This window comes from Paralichthys olivaceus, chromosome 5 (genome assembly GCF_024713975.1).
Source record: "Paralichthys olivaceus isolate ysfri-2021 chromosome 5, ASM2471397v2, whole genome shotgun sequence".
Lineage (NCBI taxonomy): Eukaryota > Metazoa > Chordata > Actinopteri > Pleuronectiformes > Paralichthyidae > Paralichthys > Paralichthys olivaceus.
In genome coordinates this window covers 15,589,943-15,607,790 of record NC_091097.1, presented here as the reverse complement: position 1 = coordinate 15,607,790, position 17,848 = coordinate 15,589,943, and the positions used below count along the sequence as shown (strand labels likewise).

General features: G+C 41.4%; 3 protein-coding genes across 8 annotated transcripts; 1 reads left to right on the top strand and 2 right to left on the bottom strand.

Moving 5' to 3' along the window:
- Positions 1 to 901: 901 nt before the first annotated feature.
- fbxw9 (F-box and WD repeat domain containing 9) lies at positions 902 to 5,213 on the bottom strand. Its single transcript, XM_020102801.2, has 7 exons — positions 4,525 to 5,213; positions 4,294 to 4,441; positions 2,798 to 3,710; positions 2,480 to 2,628; positions 2,187 to 2,393; positions 2,038 to 2,103; positions 902 to 1,938 (listed from the first exon to the last, which is right to left on the bottom strand). The coding sequence occupies exons 1-7, from the start codon at positions 4,638 to 4,640 to the stop codon at positions 1,864 to 1,866; spliced, it is 1,674 nt and encodes a 557-aa protein (XP_019958360.2). The 5' UTR covers positions 4,641 to 5,213; the 3' UTR covers positions 902 to 1,863.
- Positions 5,214 to 6,603: 1,390 nt separating this feature from the next.
- LOC109639383 (deoxyhypusine synthase-like) lies at positions 6,604 to 9,859 on the bottom strand. 2 transcript variants are annotated; one of them, XM_020102810.2, is made up of 10 exons: positions 9,704 to 9,859; positions 9,109 to 9,299; positions 8,834 to 8,998; positions 8,511 to 8,632; positions 8,288 to 8,384; positions 7,919 to 8,005; positions 7,709 to 7,814; positions 7,526 to 7,629; positions 7,231 to 7,356; positions 6,604 to 6,999 (listed from the first exon to the last, which is right to left on the bottom strand). In XM_020102810.2, exons 2-10 carry the CDS (start codon positions 9,292 to 9,294, stop codon positions 6,904 to 6,906), a joined length of 1,089 nt encoding a protein of 362 aa, XP_019958369.1. In that variant the 5' UTR covers positions 9,295 to 9,299; positions 9,704 to 9,859; the 3' UTR covers positions 6,604 to 6,903. The 2 variants fall into 2 exon arrangements, with proteins under 2 accessions (XP_019958369.1, XP_019958368.1); XM_020102809.2 differs by having other exon boundaries at positions 9,109 to 9,256; positions 9,704 to 9,797.
- Positions 9,860 to 12,501: 2,642 nt separating this feature from the next.
- Positions 12,502 to 17,454, top strand: gtf2f1 (general transcription factor IIF, polypeptide 1). Of its 5 annotated transcripts, none has more exons than XM_020102797.2 (14): positions 12,502 to 12,619; positions 12,975 to 13,055; positions 13,882 to 13,928; positions 14,148 to 14,220; positions 14,376 to 14,569; positions 14,858 to 15,028; positions 15,134 to 15,342; positions 15,447 to 15,597; positions 15,724 to 15,779; positions 15,888 to 16,019; positions 16,138 to 16,208; positions 16,420 to 16,561; positions 16,752 to 16,890; positions 17,050 to 17,454. In XM_020102797.2, the coding sequence occupies exons 2-14, from the start codon at positions 13,044 to 13,046 to the stop codon at positions 17,252 to 17,254; spliced, it is 1,602 nt and encodes a 533-aa protein (XP_019958356.1). In that variant the 5' UTR covers positions 12,502 to 12,619; positions 12,975 to 13,043; the 3' UTR covers positions 17,255 to 17,454. The 5 variants fall into 5 exon arrangements, with proteins under 5 accessions (XP_019958356.1, XP_019958358.1, XP_069380622.1 ...); XM_020102799.2 differs by having other exon boundaries at positions 12,535 to 12,607; XM_069524521.1 differs by having other exon boundaries at positions 12,555 to 12,619; positions 13,882 to 13,989.
- The last annotated feature ends 394 nt before the right edge of the window (positions 17,455 to 17,848 follow it).

Here is a 17,848-nt window from a genome sequence, read left to right as displayed (position 1 = left end):
ATAATGTCAACAACAAAGCAGGGCAACAAAACATTCACTATCCCTGACTTATTTAAATGAAGAATACTTTATTCCTTCACATTTCCTCCAGGACAATTCTTCATGATCAATAATCTTTTCTAGCTTTAACTCCAGTTTGTAGTATTTATTTGATTTGAAGTACAATTTAAACAGTATTGAACTATTTTAATGTGACCTGAGTCCAGAGGTGGCAAAAGTACTCACATTCTGTACTGAGGTTTACTCCAGTTTCTCATTGGTTGCTGTTTTTTTTTTTTTTTTGCTGCATATCTCAGAAGATTTTGTCTGACCCCAAAACTTTCAGCTAAATTAAACAATAAATAAATAAATACAATTCAAGAAGCTGAAATCGGTGAATCTTGGGTATTTTGGCTATAATAATTTTGTAAAGGAATAATCCATTGTTGCAGCATTTTAATGTTTGATTGAATTTAGATCATTTTGACATATGAATGAACCTGAGTGGAAAAACCCTTGAGTGGTTACTTCAAATCTGGAGCAAACAAACTGAGCTGGGACAAAATATGTGTTTCATTTTGCAGTTAAAAATATTAATATAATAGTTAAAATATTTTTTTATTTCTATAAAACACATTCACTTAAACTGAAAGAAAATAATAATCTGCTGTAACCAAATAAAATTCTGATGTGATTCAGCGTGGATGAGCTGGTAACAACAGTTCAGACAGTCAGATATCCACATCAGATGGTTCGTGACCTCATCATCTCTGGTAGAGAATGAATCTAAATCTCACCCTCCTTAATCTGTCATATTAATACCTCTGGTGTAAATGTACAACAGTGAGGATTTACCTCAGTAACTGGCTCAGATCAAGTCAAATAAAGCTGTTAAACCAAAACAGTGAAGAAATACAACCAATGAATCAGACACTAGATTTTAATGACATCTAATGACAGCGGAAACAGTCTTTCAGTGTTTTTACATGTGCATCCGACAAGTATAGTGCAAATGATGTATAGTTACATTTAACCAAACAATGACATTGTTATAATTAAAACACACAAACAGCATTCATAGACATACCCTCAAAAACTAGAACAATAAATGTATAATTCATTAATTGTGTTCTCTAACTAATGCAATGTCAGTTCAGTCAATTTGTGAACATGTGAATATTATAAATGTTCAATTCTTCAGGCTATTTAATGAAACAAACAATTCAAAGAGGATGAACAAAGGAACAAGGAACAAACATCTTTGAAAGCTTTGAATGCAGACATTAGTCATAAATATGATTCCTGTTTGTGTTATGAATCAAACAAGGAACAAATAAAGGTGAAGAGACTTGAAGTTTTACAAACATACCTCTGCCATATTACAATATCAACATACAGTTTAACAGTGCAGCTAAACTAAACAACCGGCAGCACTTTTTCCAAAAACTTTATTTTTACACTTTTTAAAACTTTTTTTTCAGCAGTGCAGCAAGTGAAATGCGTTGCTTGGCCATATGTACCACATCTATCTTCATTTACACCCGTACCTTTTAATATTGATTCGTTAAACGCTACATATTATGCTCATATTCAGGTTTACACTTTTAATTTGGGTAATTACTTGAAAAGGCTTAAATGCTCTAACATTCAAAAACGCATCAAAAAACTTGAAAAGCAAAGTATGTCTCCTTTAAGTTTCTACCAACATCTCGCTTAATAACAGATGCAGAGCTGTATGTTTTATGTAATGTGCTTGTTGTATAATCCAGGTATTCCAAATTTAAAAATGCTGATAGACAGGTATGGTGTTGTTTGGCTGCAGGTAGTTATTTGTCTTCTGCTATTCATTCTTGACACATTCTGTAGTTTGCAGGCACTGCTCTGTCATTTTCTGGGCCTCCAGACATCTACACACACATCTCCTGTGGCAACAGCAAAGACTCCAGCGTCCACACTCAGCTGATGGTTGGAGACAGAGACAAGAGTGGTTTGGGTGAAAGGGAGAAAAACAAACATTTTAACAATTAGAATCTAAAAGATGTGGAACAAAGCACTAACCCCACTGACTCCAGCTTGATGATGCAGTGTGCATAATGTCCTCGGAGGACCACAAGGAATGTGCACCTGCAAAACATCATTAAAAAGCATTAGTTCTGTGGCAGAGTTAGCTCAATAGGAGACATAACAGGGCACTTGCCTGTTCCTACCTTGACAGTACGATCAAATGAGCAGGTGTAGAGGCTCCCGAGAGATCTGTGGATGCCAGTGACCATAGCAGTATGTCCCACATCAAACTTAGACCCCCTGTCTTTTAAGGTCCCTGCTTGCATGGAAAAGGAGTGGAGCATGCCTTTGTTGTCTCCTGCCCATACCTCACTGTCACTGTAGCTCATGGACCGCAGGTAAGAAGTCAGCTAGAAAAGGACAGATCGGTTGGAGTTGTTACAGTGAGCATAGAAACAACAGCAAATCACAAGTGTGTCTGTGTGTTTGCAGCTACCCGAAGTTTCTTCAAGACTTTGCCTGCCCTGCGATCATATACAGCTACAGTGCGATCTTTACTCCCAGAGATGATGTACTTGTCATCTGCAGCCAGGCACATCACAGCATTACCATGGAGACAGAGACTTTTCACCACGGGGCTGGCCGCTGCAGATAAAAATGTTCAATAAACTTCTTTGCCAGGTGCTAATGCCAAAGAAAGCAAACACTATAAACGATTGAAGTGTTTTGATGGTCATCTCATACATGATAATCTTTATCGTTATTTGCACTCAGCCACTAAACTGTCAAGCTGTAAAATGTTAAACCCCCTCACCTCTGGTGTCCCACATGGTGATCATCTTCACTGTACCAGCCAGTAACACATCTGTCTGACAGGACAGGCAGAGGACAGCAGAATCAGCTCTGATCAGTCCCCCCACTGCACCACCTGCCTGCAGGTCCCACAGCCTCACTGTGCTGTCGAAGCACCCTGAGGCCAGCAGAGACCCTCGAGATGCCAAGCACCAGACCCAGCCCCGATGGGTGTGTAACGCATCCTGTCCTCCCAATGTGTGCAGCAGCGTCCCACTAGAGCCTGCTTGTAGATCCCACAGTTTAACATTCCAGTCTCTGGAACCTGTGGCACAAACTTTCCCCTCTCCCCCAACAAGGAGAACAGAGTTGACTGAGGCAATGTGGTCTGTAAGGATGGTGATGCATTCCAGGGCTGGGGGTGGGCTAGGACTTCTGCAGGGGTGACTTTGCTCCATCTCTGCCTGTCTTCCATTACCCAGATTCCTGGGGTCAGCCAGGTATTCTTGGTGATTAAGAGCCCCATCTTCCTGATTGGCATCAAACATCATCCTGTGGTCCCTTTCTTCTTCGATTATTGCTACAATTTCACCATCATCATCTTCTATTATCACCTCCGCAGCCACCCCTGCCCCTTCTACCTGAGCCTCTCCGCCACCATCCTGTCCCCCTGCACCTGGTTGCCTGTCCTGCCCCGCCTGTTGCCGCTGCCTTACTTGATTACTGTCCTCCTCCTCTTTCTGAGCCTGTCTGGCCAAAAGCTCCTCTTGGTTTTTCCAGCAGATTATCAGCTGCTCCATCTCCAGGCAAGCAGTAAGCCAGTCAAAGTCTTCCCTTGGCCCCACTGGAAAGCCAGCTTGGGATCTTATTAATCTACGTGCTCGGAGCTGCCAAGCGCTGCTGTCCTTTTCCAAATTACCCAATGCCTGGCAGACCTGAAAAGATGAGAAACAGACTTTAGACAGAAAATGTACAACAAATGGAAGATCTAGAAAGTCTTAAATATCCCCTGTCCACTGTCTGACCTCTAGTAACACCATGGAGCAGTTTTGCATGAGTGGGTCCACATTTTCTTTTATCCAGTGCACGCTCAGAATTGGGACATAATCAACTTCAGAACACAACTTTCACATGCATGTGCAAGAGGCTGGAATGATACGCAATCCTGCCAAAGGAAATACTGAATATTTCTTCTCACCTAATAAAACACATAATGGGTTTTGTGAGTTAAGTCACACCAAATGCAAACACAATTCTTGTTTGTTCACAAGAACAACTCATCGGGGTACTTTCAAATTAGGAAATGCTTAATTCTGAAAGTATATACACGCTTTTTTTAAAAAGCACACAGACAACAAACCTGATAGAGGATCAATAACAATGTTTGGAACATACAGTGAAAGAGGGAAATATATAACATTGTAAAATCCTCTGGTGACTGAGGAAACACAAGTAAGCTAGAACACAAGACGACAGGATATCATCAAAGCATTGGGCCAATCGATCTTGAAGACGTACCTTTGGCAGCACAGAGAAGACACACTGTGCAGGGAGGTAAGAGGCGATGTGGGAGAGCATCTCCCATGGTAAAGACAACAAGCCACTTGTCTCAGCGGAGGCTGAGGGGCTGGCATCTGCTGGGGATGGGTGACCAGCAGGCTGAGGACTGGAAGAGATCAGAGGGACCAACATGACTCGTTTATCAGTGTCATGAGCTGTCATTTAACGGAGGGTGAATGAAGGTCTTACCCCTGCAGGTCAGGCCCGGGAGCCTCATTCCTCGGAGGTCTCACGGGGTCAGGACACGGTTCTCCCTGTGCTCCGTATGAGTCTGGTTCACACATGTTCACCCTGACGTCAGACATCACCTTGTCTCCTCCAAGCACAACAAGAGCTGTAACTTATGCCGAGTTGACCAACATTATTCTAATCATGTTGTTAGTTAATAAAAAACCTAAACGTGTGTTGTCATGAAAGGCTGGACCAGGTGTTAGCGTAGAGATTCGATGAATATGTATAAATATGTGTAAAAACAGATGAGCGACAGCCACCTCAAATGCTAACTTCAACTACAGCTACACAGACTGTTAGCCTACTGACACATCGAGTCTATGACAAAGCTAGCCGCTAGTTAAAATACGTCGCCCGGGTCTGTGTGAATCAGACGGAGAGCGCAGTCTCGGTGATGTCACTTAACACCGAAGCATCGAACTCCGTCTGTTGTTTGTTGTCCCGACAAAAACACATTTTCAAATGTTCCTTTCCGGCGTAGAGAGACGACGTCATCAAACTGCGTGGAAAAGATCGCAACTGCCGGTTTATCAGTCACACGTTTAAAACGTTTCTGTTCAGCATGTCTCAGGAAGTGATGGCGAGATGAAGCCTCCTGAAGCCCTGAAGCCTTCCAGCCAACTGGTTCACAAAAAGGTTCATTTCTCGAGGCTCCATGTGCACCCAAACCCCCCTGCTGGTCAAAGACTGCTAAACACGCATGACTACCAAGTAAAAGAAATCAATTGATCTTAATAAATGCATTTCATGTATTGTTCATGTGTTCACTCACATAAATAAATTACTATTCTGTTTGTTTCAGTATTTTAACAAGGTAAGGGGCAGTGAAAGTGCTTGTGAACACGAAGAGGGCAGTGAAAGTGCCAGTGCAAGGGTTTTATTTATTTATATTTAAAAACAAGAGGTGTTCAACTGTGCTTGTTTGAAGTCGATTCCTTCTTTTTGATACAATTTCTCCTGCTTTTGAGAACACCCTTTCACAGGGTGCAGATGAGGCAGGGGTGCACACAAACTCAACAGCAAGCTTGTACAGGTTCGGGTAAATAATCCTTTGCCTCTCCCAATACTGAAGGGGGTCCTCCGTTCTTTTGCACACAACAAACACTTCACCTTGGATTATGAGAAAAGACAGTGAGAAAATGTAGTACATTGCATAATGAACAGTCTATGGGTACGACCTCTTTATATACAGTCTGTGGGTACGACCTCTTTATATACAGTCTGTGGGTACGACCTCTTTATATACAGTCTGTGGGTACGACCTCTTTATATACAGTCTATGGGTACGACCCATCACTAGTCTTAGGTTTGTACCTTCAATAGAGACTCAGGGACAATTACAAGATTGTTAGTATGAGTTGACTGTCTCTCTGTCTGTGTCTCTCTGTCTGTTTCTCTATTTCTCTCTGTCTGTGTCTCTCTGTCTGTTTCTCTATTTCTCTCTGTCTGTGTCTCTGTCTGTTTCTCTATTTCTCTCTGTCTGTGTCTCTCTGTCTGTTTCTCTATTTCTCTCTGTCTGTGTCTCTGTCTGTTTCTCTATTTCTCTCTTTCTGTCTGTCTCTGTCTGTTTGTCTGTCTGTCTGTTTGTCTCCTTCTCTCTTTTTGTTTGTCTCTCTCTCTCTGTCTGGCTGTCTGTCTCTCTGTCTGTCTGTCTCTCTCTCTGTCTGTCTGTCTGTCTGTCTCTCTCTCTGTCTCTCTGTCTGTCTGTCTCTCTCTCTGTCTGTCTGTCTGTCTGTCTCTCTGTCTGTTTGTCTGTCTGTCTGTCTCTCTCGCTGTCTGTCTGTCTGTTTGTCTTTCTCTCTCTGTCTGTCTGTTTGTCTGTCTCTCTGTCTGTCTCTCTCGCTGTCTGTCTGTCTGTTTGTCTTTCTCTCTCTGTCTGTCTGTTTGTCTGTCTCTCTGTCTGTCTCTCTCGCTGCCTGTCTGTCTCGCTGTCTGTATGTCTATTATGCTCAATGAAGGGAATCAAATCCCAACTTGGTCTTATTCCAAGTTGTAACTTTCCACACAAAGACAAGCCTTTCAGAAACCAACCGTGGGAACGTTTTTTATTTTTTTATTTCACTTCTGTTTCATAACAAGGTGTCATCACATAATGACAGCAAAATACATTTACGTAAGATTCTCCAGAATGCTATTGTTGTTTTATTTATTTGAATCTTTTAATCTTGTAAGTATGTATACCACATGGATCCATGCTAGACCCAGTTCTTTTCTCATATTTAAACACTGCATTATTTGTCTGTCCAACATTTTTTTTCACTGTTGCAAAAAATACACTTCTCACAGATTCTGACCTATCAAACTGCAAATTATCACAATTAGCATCTAATGACCGTTCTAAACCTCCAACTTATCCTTGACTGGAGTCTGTCTTTGAAGAGCAAAGGTTTCTGCCACCAACAAGGGGAAGATCACTGTGGCGTCTCCACACACCTGCAAAAGGGCGCACAACAGGCTGTGAGTTAAACAAGACAACAGGCCCTCAATCAACGGCTGTCCCTGTATCCCTGCTTTGATTCCTATAGATGAGGATGTATCATAAATAAACTGAGTTCGGTACACACCTTGTTTTTCCATACATACTTATGGGTGTTAGAATAAAAAAACAATCTTGACTTAATGTTGATATTAGTATGTCTGATATAATGGTAGTGTAAAAGGTACCTTGACAGGTTTGGCATCTAATGTGATCTTGCCCCAGGACACTGCTTCATCAGGTCTGGCCCCTGAGTCGCACCCGTCATATTCCTGAGCCGTGTTCACATACACCGCAAACTCAGCTCCTTTCCTCTGGAAGGAAACAAAGCAGTTTGTCAAAACTTCACTCTGAGCAAAGGAGACTATTATACTTATTCACCAATTCATTGATCCAGTTTCCCACAAAGGTTAGTTACTGCTTGACCTTAGGTCTAATACTTAAATATAGCATTATGAAGATATATAAAAAAAAAATACTTACCCATGCATTGGCATTGCAGGTGTGGTGTTTTGCTAACCCTCCTCCTAGGATGATCATCCCTGTGCTATTGGCATTCACAGCAATGTCGTTTATAATTGAAATATCTATAGTCAAAATCAGTGTGTAAGATTACTCAAAAACACAAAGCAACATTTAAGAGCACACAAATAAAGACTGTTTTACCTTCAGCAATATCCAAAATCAAGCCAGGGTTCACAGCCGAGAACATGTAGAAGAGGTCCCCTATGGCGCCATCTGTTAGGGCAGGGCTGAACACTGGAATGTTGTTCTGCAACAGACACCAGGTCACTGCTTAATTAAAACCCAATCACTAAATGATTTGAACAAAAACCTCCGGCACTTGCCTCTAAGAGAACCCTGACCAGTACTCACCTTGTAGGCCCAATAGCAGACAGATTCTGGGTTGTTGATCTCCTTGCCCAAGCGATGGATCATCTTAGATGGAGTCCAACTCACACCCTGAGAGCAGAAACATCACAGAGAAATGGAAAAATACAGTGATCGCTAGGAAAAAGATGCATCAGGACATCCCGGTTAACACAATGGGTAAAATAGCATTAGCATTCCTCCTTCACAATAAGTTAGAATTTAAGATTTAAAAGTAAAGACCTTTTATTGTATGCTATTAAGAAATCATTAAGTACTGTAACTTGTTTTATTATTATTGTTGTTGTGAACCATTAAAACAATGTAAAAATTGTAGGAAGAGAAGTCCACCGATGAATGGATCTGTCCACTCACCTGAGAGTTCTGCTCCAGCAGCATCTGCTTCATTATTGGCAACATCCATTTTTCTAATAACATGTAGTTCCTATCAGGCATCAGAAGATTGCCAATCCTGCAGCAAATGTAACATATGGAAACCAAATGAAAATGATGTATCAGTTGGGTTAATAATATTTTTTCAAATTCAAATGCACAATGATTACACATTACTACATTAAAATGTTCATCACCGACTGACCTGTCGAGACCGTTTTTATACAGATCCTTCCCAGGCAGAGTGAAGTCTCCGATGTAAATATGTCCCAAACATTTGATCAGATCCTCCTCTATACCTCCAGCTGTGGTCACCAAGACATCCACCTAAACAGAGGAGGACATTTACTGTATATGTATTATATGGATTTAACATGCAGAATGTGGACTTGATAGCATTTTGTCTTACAAGCCACATGAACATATTAGAACGTTGTGCACAGTGTACAGCTAAATCTTTAATTGCTTCAGCAAAAGTCTTAAAGCCCACATTGTTATTGCTTCGTGTGGTTGAGAAGGGTCATATACCATACTGTGCTCTGCGAGATAGCGGATACTCTCCCTGACTCCACTGCTGATGAGGTTTGAAGTGTAACTGAGGAAGATGGTGCAGCTCAAGGGGCACGGGCAGGTCGATGGATCCTCCTCAACACTTCCATTCACTGCCTTCACCGGCTGCTGCCGCTTCTTGATCTGTGGATGTTGGAGAAGATTGCAAAAAGTGAGGAAAGTAAACGGTGAAAGTTTGTTACACTGGAACACGATGATTCACAGACATTCTCCCTGTGTTCCATCCATCTCACCATGTTGTTTATCTGCAGGATAGCCAGGCCCAGATTAGTGGCTTGGAAGCCTGTGCTGAGGAAGGACTGTAGCAGTGCGTGGTGGTCCACTCCCTGGTTGAAATCATAGCCCTGGACCTTTGGTGTGTCTGGTAGGGTGAGAGTCTCTCTGTAGATGTAGTTAGGTATTTTGCGGTTACAGGCCATATTGTCTGGGGACAAAAAACATTGGGGATGTAAATATAGATTTATGCATTTACTGTCATGAACTGAAAACTAACCAGCCCTATTTCTAGTTTGTACATATGAAGCAACTTGCTCAACCAGTCTGGGTAGTTGGTAAAGAGCAAGAAGGCATTGTATCTTCACAGGGCCATAGTATATTTTTCATAATCCAATCAATCAAATCTATTAAATGTTATTTGCATAGCCCATATTCACTTATCACAATTTTACTCATATGGCTTAAATGTGTGTGTGTGTGTGTGTGTGTGTGTGTGTGTGAGAGAGAGAGAGAGAGAGAGAGTCTGTCTCTGTCTTTCAAAACTTGGAAAACTGTAAAAACAATTCTCTTGGCTCCTTTTTTCTGTGTAGAACAGGTGAGTTATAACATTACCTATGTAGTTTGCAGACAGAAGATCTCTTGTTGGCTTGTCCTCCGGATGTCATTCAGTCCATGCAACTCTCACCAGAAATGGAATCAGGTCGCAGTTTTATACCCTTTACGGAACCAGGAGGGTGGAGTTGCGTGCAGGCATGTTTCCGAGAATGGCCCAGGTATTGCCCCTGAGCCGCACCCATCATATGCTGTAGTCCTGAGTTGTGTTCACATACACTGCAAACTCAACTCTAATATAGCGAAATGCATGTCTTATTAATGAGAAGGGTTTTATACCATTCTGTGCTCCACAAGGTAGCGGATAGTCTCCCTCAATCCACCGCTGATGAGGTTTGAGGTGTAACTGAGGAAGATGGTGCAGCTCATGAGGCACGGGCAGGTTGATGGATCCTCTTTGACCATTCGCTGCAGTCACTGGCTGCTGACGTCTCTTTATCTGTGGATGTGGTGTGGATGGCAAACTTAAGTTTAAACTTTTTTATAGAGCGCAATCTCAGCAAAAGTACACATATTCTCCTCTCAGATAAAAGTATATGAATTGTTTCAACCTCTGTACTCAAGTAAAAGCATAAACGTACAGGCTCTAAAATGTACTCAAAGAAAATGTATTGCAAACAGCGAGAAAAGATTTGCATTCTTAATTAGATTTGCCTCTAATTAAGGTCAGGGATAGGGAATGTTTTGTTGCCCTGCTTTATTGTGGACGTTGGCTGATTCTTCACTTCCTTCCATTTTGTTACTCCTTCTCATGGACATATGCACTGAGCCTCTTCCCTCCTGTCTGGTTTATCTTGATACGTCTTTTACACTGTGTTGAGTATGTTTGCACCAACAGATACATAGCAAGGAATCATCTTCTCTGTGTAGGTACAGATATCTGTGTTAAAATAAAGGGGATATATTTTTAAAAATATCAGAAAGGAATTACTCAGATACCTGAAAAATCAACTCACAGTATTTGTACTGTATTAGTTCCAACATCTGCACAAAACTAATTAAGATAAGATTAGATAAGACAAGATAAGAAAAGATAGACTAGCACATACAGTATTTGCTGTTAAAATGTAGTAACCCACTGGTTGTCGCCTATAGACACACAGGATGCTGTTAAAATAAATAGTATTACAGGAGGAGTAGGTGGACTCACTGGTACAAGTGCTCAGTCAAAGATTCATTGCGAGTAGCATTAGATATTTGCCTCTGGCTGACTCATTGTTTAGGGTTATTGATGGACAGAATCTGGTGATTCTCTCGTCTTTGATGGCTTTGAGTTTGGAATGTTGCCTGACTCCATGCAATGATTTTTACGGATCTTTGTTTTTAGCCTTGGGCTGAGGTTGTTGAACCAGACTGAGATCCCATACCACAGAAAGCTCTCGGCTGCGGAGCAAGAGAAACTAGACTTACTGGTCGAGAAGACTTTACACCTGATAGTACAAGCTCTGCTTGGCTGCAGAGTATATTAGAGTAATGAAAAGTGCAACATGTGGTATGCTTCAGTTGTCCTAAAAACTCAAAAGGTTTTTAGTTTGTCCAGTTTGGACGACTGTAAAAAACATGGCGGCCTTCATAGGGAGGACCAGCTCCTGATAAATATAAAGTATTCAAATATAAAGGGCCCATTCTAGGGTAAAGAAAACAGCAATTCGTACAATTTAGATGAAACAAACTAAAGAAAAGATCACTAGGATGAATTTATATTCAATTTTGCTGATAGAGCCCTTCACTTAAATCTTACACATTGAACCTTTAAGTCTTAAAAAATGGATGTTGCGTATTCGCAGAAATTCTCCCTGTGCACCATCCATCTCACCATGGTGTTGATCTCCTTGACAGCCAAGCCAAAATCAGTGGTTTGGAAGCCTGTGGTGAGGTACGCCTGGGTGGGCATGGCGGGCCATGTTGTCTGAATGAACGATACGACTCACTGTCATAAAATAGTCATGTATGCAAAACTAGAAAACCTCTAAGGTATTCTAATGCATATTCAACTAATGGCACATGAATGAGGAATTTAAGCACTTTTCAGACATGGGCATAGCCAGATAAAAGACTGTCCACAACCACCTATGAAGTCATTTGCAGTGGAGTCTGCAGGGTTTTTTTAACACGCGTGTCCTGCAGCCTTCATACAGCTGCATTGATTTAATGACCTGAGGGACAAGCTTGTCATACAGTGTCAAGCAGCTGTGCACAACAAATCGGACCACATTTTTGTAAGTTTAAAGATTAATGCAGAATACTTTTCTGCTTTCACCACCTTTAACTCTTTAATCTCTCTATGCTGTAAAGTTATGTAGAAGTTTAAGGAACATTGTGATCACAGTGGTCGTAGTAATCACCTCAAATAGACTAACTCTTTGTGGTCTAGCTAATTACTCAGTAGGATCTTTTACATTCACTAGAAGATTAAAAAATAATAATTAATATCATTGTTAATATTTATTGTCAATAATTACAATAATTTTAAATCCGAATATTGATGCAGGTGGACGGTCTTTGTACAGTGACCTGTCTTGTTTTTCTGGTTCTGAGCACCATGAGAGTGGAGAAATAATTCCACTTCCTTACCGAAGGAGCACAGACAATAATATCTCTACGTATAATATATATATATATGTCTCAGTTCAATGGGGAGCTATTTACACACACACATATATATATATATATATATATATATATATATATATATATATATATATATATATATATATATATATATATATATATACGATTTACATATATTTGTAAATCGTTTATGCACAGGGGACACGTTTCTCAGACGCCATGTTCTTCAGCAGCCTCTGGGGCACTAGTAGGTTAAAAAGGAGTGGGAACCAATGTTTGTGGTCCGCGTTTCCCGTCGACTCTTTACAAACTGACGGAACAAGCGCACAAGAGGTCCGTGAACCGGTAAATTCAGCGTCAATAATTAAATGTCTTAATATTTTAGAAGAATAAACGCCCGTGTAGTCATTGTTTACTCCTGTCTTTAATACACACGAACGCGCCGGGGCTGTGAGCCGCGTTTTCCCTGTAACAGCCTCCATTAGCCGAGGAGCTCCGCTAAATGTAGCTGCTGTTTACGTTAGCATCAGAGGCTAATGCAAGAACGGTTCACAGGGAGGTATGATGATGTGTTGATCTGTAGGTTTCCATCAGCTCAGTCGTCTGTTAACTCCAGAATAAACATGCACACCACGAGTAACTAGGTCCGGAGCATTCATTCCATTTTAAATCCAAGTGATTTTCAACTCTTTTTCTGTAGTGACACAAACCTGAGCAGCTGTTGATGTGCTGAGTTAATCCAGAGAGAGAGAGAGAGAGACGAGCAATCATGACTTCACTGGTAAGTTTACACTCACACACAACTACAAACAACCTGTATTTCTCTATATCGAAGTGTATGGCAGCTGTAATTTCACATGTACATGCTTTTGTACTAGTTCGCCTTGATTACTGTGATGCACTTTGTTCGAGTATTAGCCAGAGCTCCCTGCTTTTAATACAAGGTGGATGTCCTGTACTTTACTGATTCATTCCTGTGTCACACTTTACACAATGTAAGAATAAACCATACAAAATGTACATAATAAAAAATATAAAATAATGTGTGTATATATATATATATGTGTGTGTGTGTGTGTGTGTGTGTGTGTGTGTGTGTATGTATGTATAGTGAGTGCAGGGAAAATGCTTCTGTATTGCTCATCACTTGGAAAAAATGTAATTCTACTTACGTTTAAGGCCTTAAATCGTGGCCGTGCACTGACTTATTAACCTGGTTCGGGTCCTCTCATAATAATAAAGAGTGCCAGAGCCTTACCTATAAGAATTCTCACATTATGAACCTCGCTCCTCATTGAACTAAGACTAATTCACTGTCTTAATACCCTTTTTACAAGCTTTTACAAATGATGGACATTGGCTCTTATTTACACTGACTAATTCTAATTATCTATTTTATTGTTCTGTTCACTCTGCTCATGTTCTATTGTGTTATTATCATTGTTTCTTCCTTGTAAAGCACTTTGTAACATTGATAAGAAAAGTGCCATATAAAAAAGGTTTAGTTATTATTATTAGGATTGTTTAAGTTATTATTTGCCTCTGCCTATCTGTGTCACACTCCCATGATGAAGTTTGGTAAAATAATTTGTGTGTTTGTCTAACAGGGGAGCAGCAATTCCTCAGCCACAGAATACACTGTGCGAGTCCCAAAGTGAGTAACAGAGACCAGCATGTAAACATCTGCAGAAAAGTGTCCGGGAAAGCCTTGTCAGGTGTCACCATTTTTTATTAAAAGAGAGACACAAAAGAAAAGCATTACTTAATAGTCAATCATTCTAATAATAAATATAGTCCATCTATTCTCACAACCCTCAGAAGAGATATGCAGTTGATGACTTATTGTTTGCATTTCTCTTTGTCTGTCCTGTAGAAACACCAGTAAGAAGTACAACATCATGGCTTTCAATGCAGGAGACAAAGTCAACTGTTCAACATGGACACAGGTGGGCTTCATAGTAGGGCATGTTTACAAGATATATTATGCACAGGCTCAGTGCTGAAATAAAATGACCCACTGTGTGGTCACCCATGGTAAGAGCCATAGCACCCATTTTTGAGTTTTGTGTTTCTGAGCAGCTCCCTCCCTCTCATTTTCCAGGCTCGTATGGAAAGAGACATGAGTGCTCGGCGGATATATGGGGAGGAGGAGACAGCAGAAGGTGCAGCTGGTAGTGAGTTTGGCAAAAAGCAGCGTGAGGAAGCGCGGAGGAAGAAGTTTGGAATTGTGACACGTGAGTTCAAAGTGGAGGACCAGCCCTGGATCCTCAAGGTCAATGGCAAGGCTGGCAAGAGGTGAGGAGGCGAGAGACGCTTCTCTATGCCCCGATTCACTCTGATTTACACTTCATTGCATCCGCACACATACTGTTTTCATGATGTAACTGAAACTGGTATTTTCATATGATGTTTAGGTCATTGTTTAAAAAATCTCTGAAGAGGAATTTACACATTAGAGCTAAACTTTGTAAGGTTTTAAAATCCCCTTCAAGTCAGTTCATGAAACTTTTGTAAAATGGTGTCCTTGGCCGGATGGGGGATCCCTATTGTTTGCTTTACAGCCTCTCTCTCTCTCTCTGTCAGGTTCAAAGGTCTGAAGAAGGGAGGCGTTACAGAAAATGCATCCTACTACATCTTCACACAGTGTCCTGATGGAGCTTTTGAGGCCTTCCCTGTCCATGGCTGGTATAACTTTACCCCACTGGCCAAGCACCGAACTCTCACTGCTGAGGAGGCTGAGGAGGAGTGGGGCAGGTTGGAAAGGGGAAGACCAGGGAGGGGTGGCTGTTGGTAGAGAAAGAGTTTACGCCGCCGGTGTAAGTGTCGAAGTAAATCTCAGACATTCCTGTATCTTTACAGGAGGAACAAGGTGGTGAATCACTTCAGCATCATGCTTCAGAGGCGTCTCCGAGAGCAGGAGCGTGGTGACGATGACGAAGACGAGACAGAGAAATCTGGGAAGAAGAAAAAAAAGGGGGGTGGCGGCAGAGGGGGTGACCTGCGCATTCACGACCTAGAAGAGGACCTGGAGATGAGCAGCGATGACAGTGACAGCAGTATGGGGGATGGTAAGTGGAAAGAAACATCAATACCTGAGGCCACATCTGTCCACATCTTCCCTCCTTCTGTCATTATATTGTTTGTTATGAACATCCGTCTCTTCATGGGACAGATGGGGAGAGCAAGACAAAGGCCAAGAAAAACACCGGGAAAGGACAAGCAAAGAAGAAGAAGCGAAAGAGCAACGACAAAGAGGCCTTAGAAGACAGTGACGACGGAGACCATGAGGGTCTCGAGGTGGATTACATGTCTGATGAAAGCAGGTCAGAACACGAATGCTCCCACTTTATGGATGGTGTGTGTATGTACATATATGTGTATGTGTGCCTGTGTGTTTTTTGTTGTTGCTGTATTTCCTCTTTGATTAGTCTGTAACTTTGTGAATGCAGCTCAGACGAAGAGCCGGGAAAGGGAAAGCCCAGCAAAGGAGAGGACCACCCCAAAGGTGAGTGCGATTTAAGATTACTGAACTATCAGTTAATCCATGTACAAATAAATCAATAGATACATAATGTGTAATAATATTGTTAATGAAACAAAATGTTCTTCTTAGGAATTGACGAGGCATCGGAAAGTGAGGAAGAGAGTGAGGAAGAGAAGCAGAATGAAGAGGAAGCTAAAGAGGAAGAGGAAGAGGAGGAAGGAAAGAAAACCCCGGTCCAGATGGAAAAGAAGAAGAAAAAAGGTACAGTCTTAGGTCACTTTGATGAAATGCATACTTGAAAGAGGTCCTTACGAACACAATGAAAGTGAAATGATTGCTTCTCTGCTTGACGTGAGTTTTATGGATTTGTGTGTGACAGACAGCAGCGGAGAATCGGACAGCTCAGACGACAGTGACATCGAGGGAGAGACAGCCTCTGCTTTGTTCATGGTGGTTACTGACTGAATGGAAATTACTGCATTTGATGGTTTAGTCTTGCCCAGAATTTGCATGTGTCTAAATTTATTGCTGCAGCAAGTATATGGTTTCATGCATCTTTAAAAAACTCTGCTGAGAGTGTGTGAATAGATCTGTCATCATTTGTTTGTATTGTTTCCTTTGTTATTCTTATCAAGTATCTCTCTCTCTCTCTCTCTCTCAGAAAAAGCGCACCCCTCCTAAACGTGCAGGTGGGCGTGGCTCTGCAGGCAGCTCCAGGACTGGCAGTCGTCCGGGGACACCATCCATAGACTCGGCCTCCACTTCCAACACACTCCGTGCTGCTGCCAGCAAGCTAGAGCAAGGTACATATCTGTGACTTTAAATCATAAGCTGTCAACACTGGTGGCGGCCCTCGTTGTCTTTTAACATGGACATCTTTTTTTGTCGTCTTCTGTGTGTATGGCACTTCTTTTTCATTCTGATGTATTTTCATTCTGTTTTATATAATGTTTCAATTTTGAACTGGTTCAACTAAATCTCTCTTTTGCACAGGTAAGAGACAGACTCAGGGTCCTGGCACTGACTCACCAGCTGCAAAAAGGCTGAAGATGGAGCCCAGCACTCAGAGTCCTGTTCCTTCTGGAAAGAGCACACCTCAACCTCCGTCAGGAAAATCCACCCCAAGCTCCAGGTATGTTTTTTGTTTTTGTCTATTAACATTAAGCTATTTACTCCATTTCTTGAGTCCATCATTTTGGTGAAAACACAAATGGCCATTTATTGTGACCCTATAAAGAAATAGTTTGTTGAACAGGATAAAAAGCTTCTTCTCTGTTCATCTGTCCCACAGTGATGTGCAGCTAACAGAGGAAGCGGTCCGACGCTACCTGATCCGTAAACCAATGACCACCAAAGACCTGCTGAAGAAGTTCCAGACCAAGCGCACGGGCTTGAGCAGCGAGCAGACTGTCAATGTGCTTGCCCAGATCCTGAAGCGCCTCAATCCAGAGCGCAAGAATGTCAACGATAAAATGCACTTCTACCTCACTGAATAACCTTTACACAGTGACTGGGGTGGAGAGTATTACTTCACCATATGAAATCTCACATTAAAAGAAAGACACATTGTCAGTGATGAGTTAAAAACAGCTAAGTCTCTGTATGATCTCTCTTAACTTAGAATTTGATGAATGAATTGAAAAGTCTTTTAGACATTTTCTTAGATAAATGTTTTTTTAATAAAATGCAAAATGTGCTGCTGTGTAAGCTTCTTCTCTTTCCATCCTGCATACACTTGGTGGGCAGAGGGTGTGCAGAGACAAACAACACCCCACAACCTACGATCAGATTAGATTCTCTGACTGAGGGAGGAAGTCAGAGTACCTGGAGAAAGCTCCATGCAAACTCTATACTGAAACATTTGAGTCAGGAATCCTTCAGTAAACAAGTTTTCTTGTTATATCCAGGGTAGTGTTGTGCAGTTATTTAGTGTGTAATGATTGCAGAGTAGTGTTAATGCACTGCTTTGTGTGTTATTTGACTGCAGTGTTTTGATTTGAGGTAAAGATTCAGTTTTGCTGAAAGATGACGTTTCAGGAAATGCATTGTTGAGGGTGGCTGCAGTTTTCACATGTGACCAGGCCAAATAA

Bases quoted from the DNA above. Each gene is read 5' to 3' on its own strand.
- fbxw9 (XM_020102801.2), bottom strand. From the start codon at position 4,640: ATGTCTGACGTCAGGGTGAACATGTGTGAACCAGACTCATACGGAGCA. The intron at 3,711-4,293 runs GTACGTCTTCAA...TCATCTTTTCAG, and splicing joins TCTTCTCTGTGCTGCCAAAG to GTCTGCCAGGCATTGGGTAA. The intron at 2,629-2,797 runs GTGAGGGGGTTT...TTTTATCTGCAG, and splicing joins CACCATGTGGGACACCAGAG to CGGCCAGCCCCGTGGTGAAA.
- LOC109639383 (XM_020102809.2), bottom strand. From the start codon at position 9,756: ATGACATCCGGAGGACAAGCCAACAAGAGATCTTCTGTCTGCAAACTA. The intron at 7,815-7,918 runs GTGAGTACTGGT...TGTCTGTTGCAG, and splicing joins TCTGCTATTGGGCCTACAAG to AACAACATTCCAGTGTTCAG. The intron at 7,357-7,525 runs GTAAGTATTTTT...GTTTCCTTCCAG, and splicing joins CCTGCAATGCCAATGCATGG to AGGAAAGGAGCTGAGTTTGC.
- gtf2f1 (XM_020102797.2), top strand. The intron at 15,598-15,723 runs GTCAGAACACGA...TTGTGAATGCAG, and splicing joins TACATGTCTGATGAAAGCAG to CTCAGACGAAGAGCCGGGAA. The intron at 15,780-15,887 runs GTGAGTGCGATT...TGTTCTTCTTAG, and splicing joins AGGAGAGGACCACCCCAAAG to GAATTGACGAGGCATCGGAA.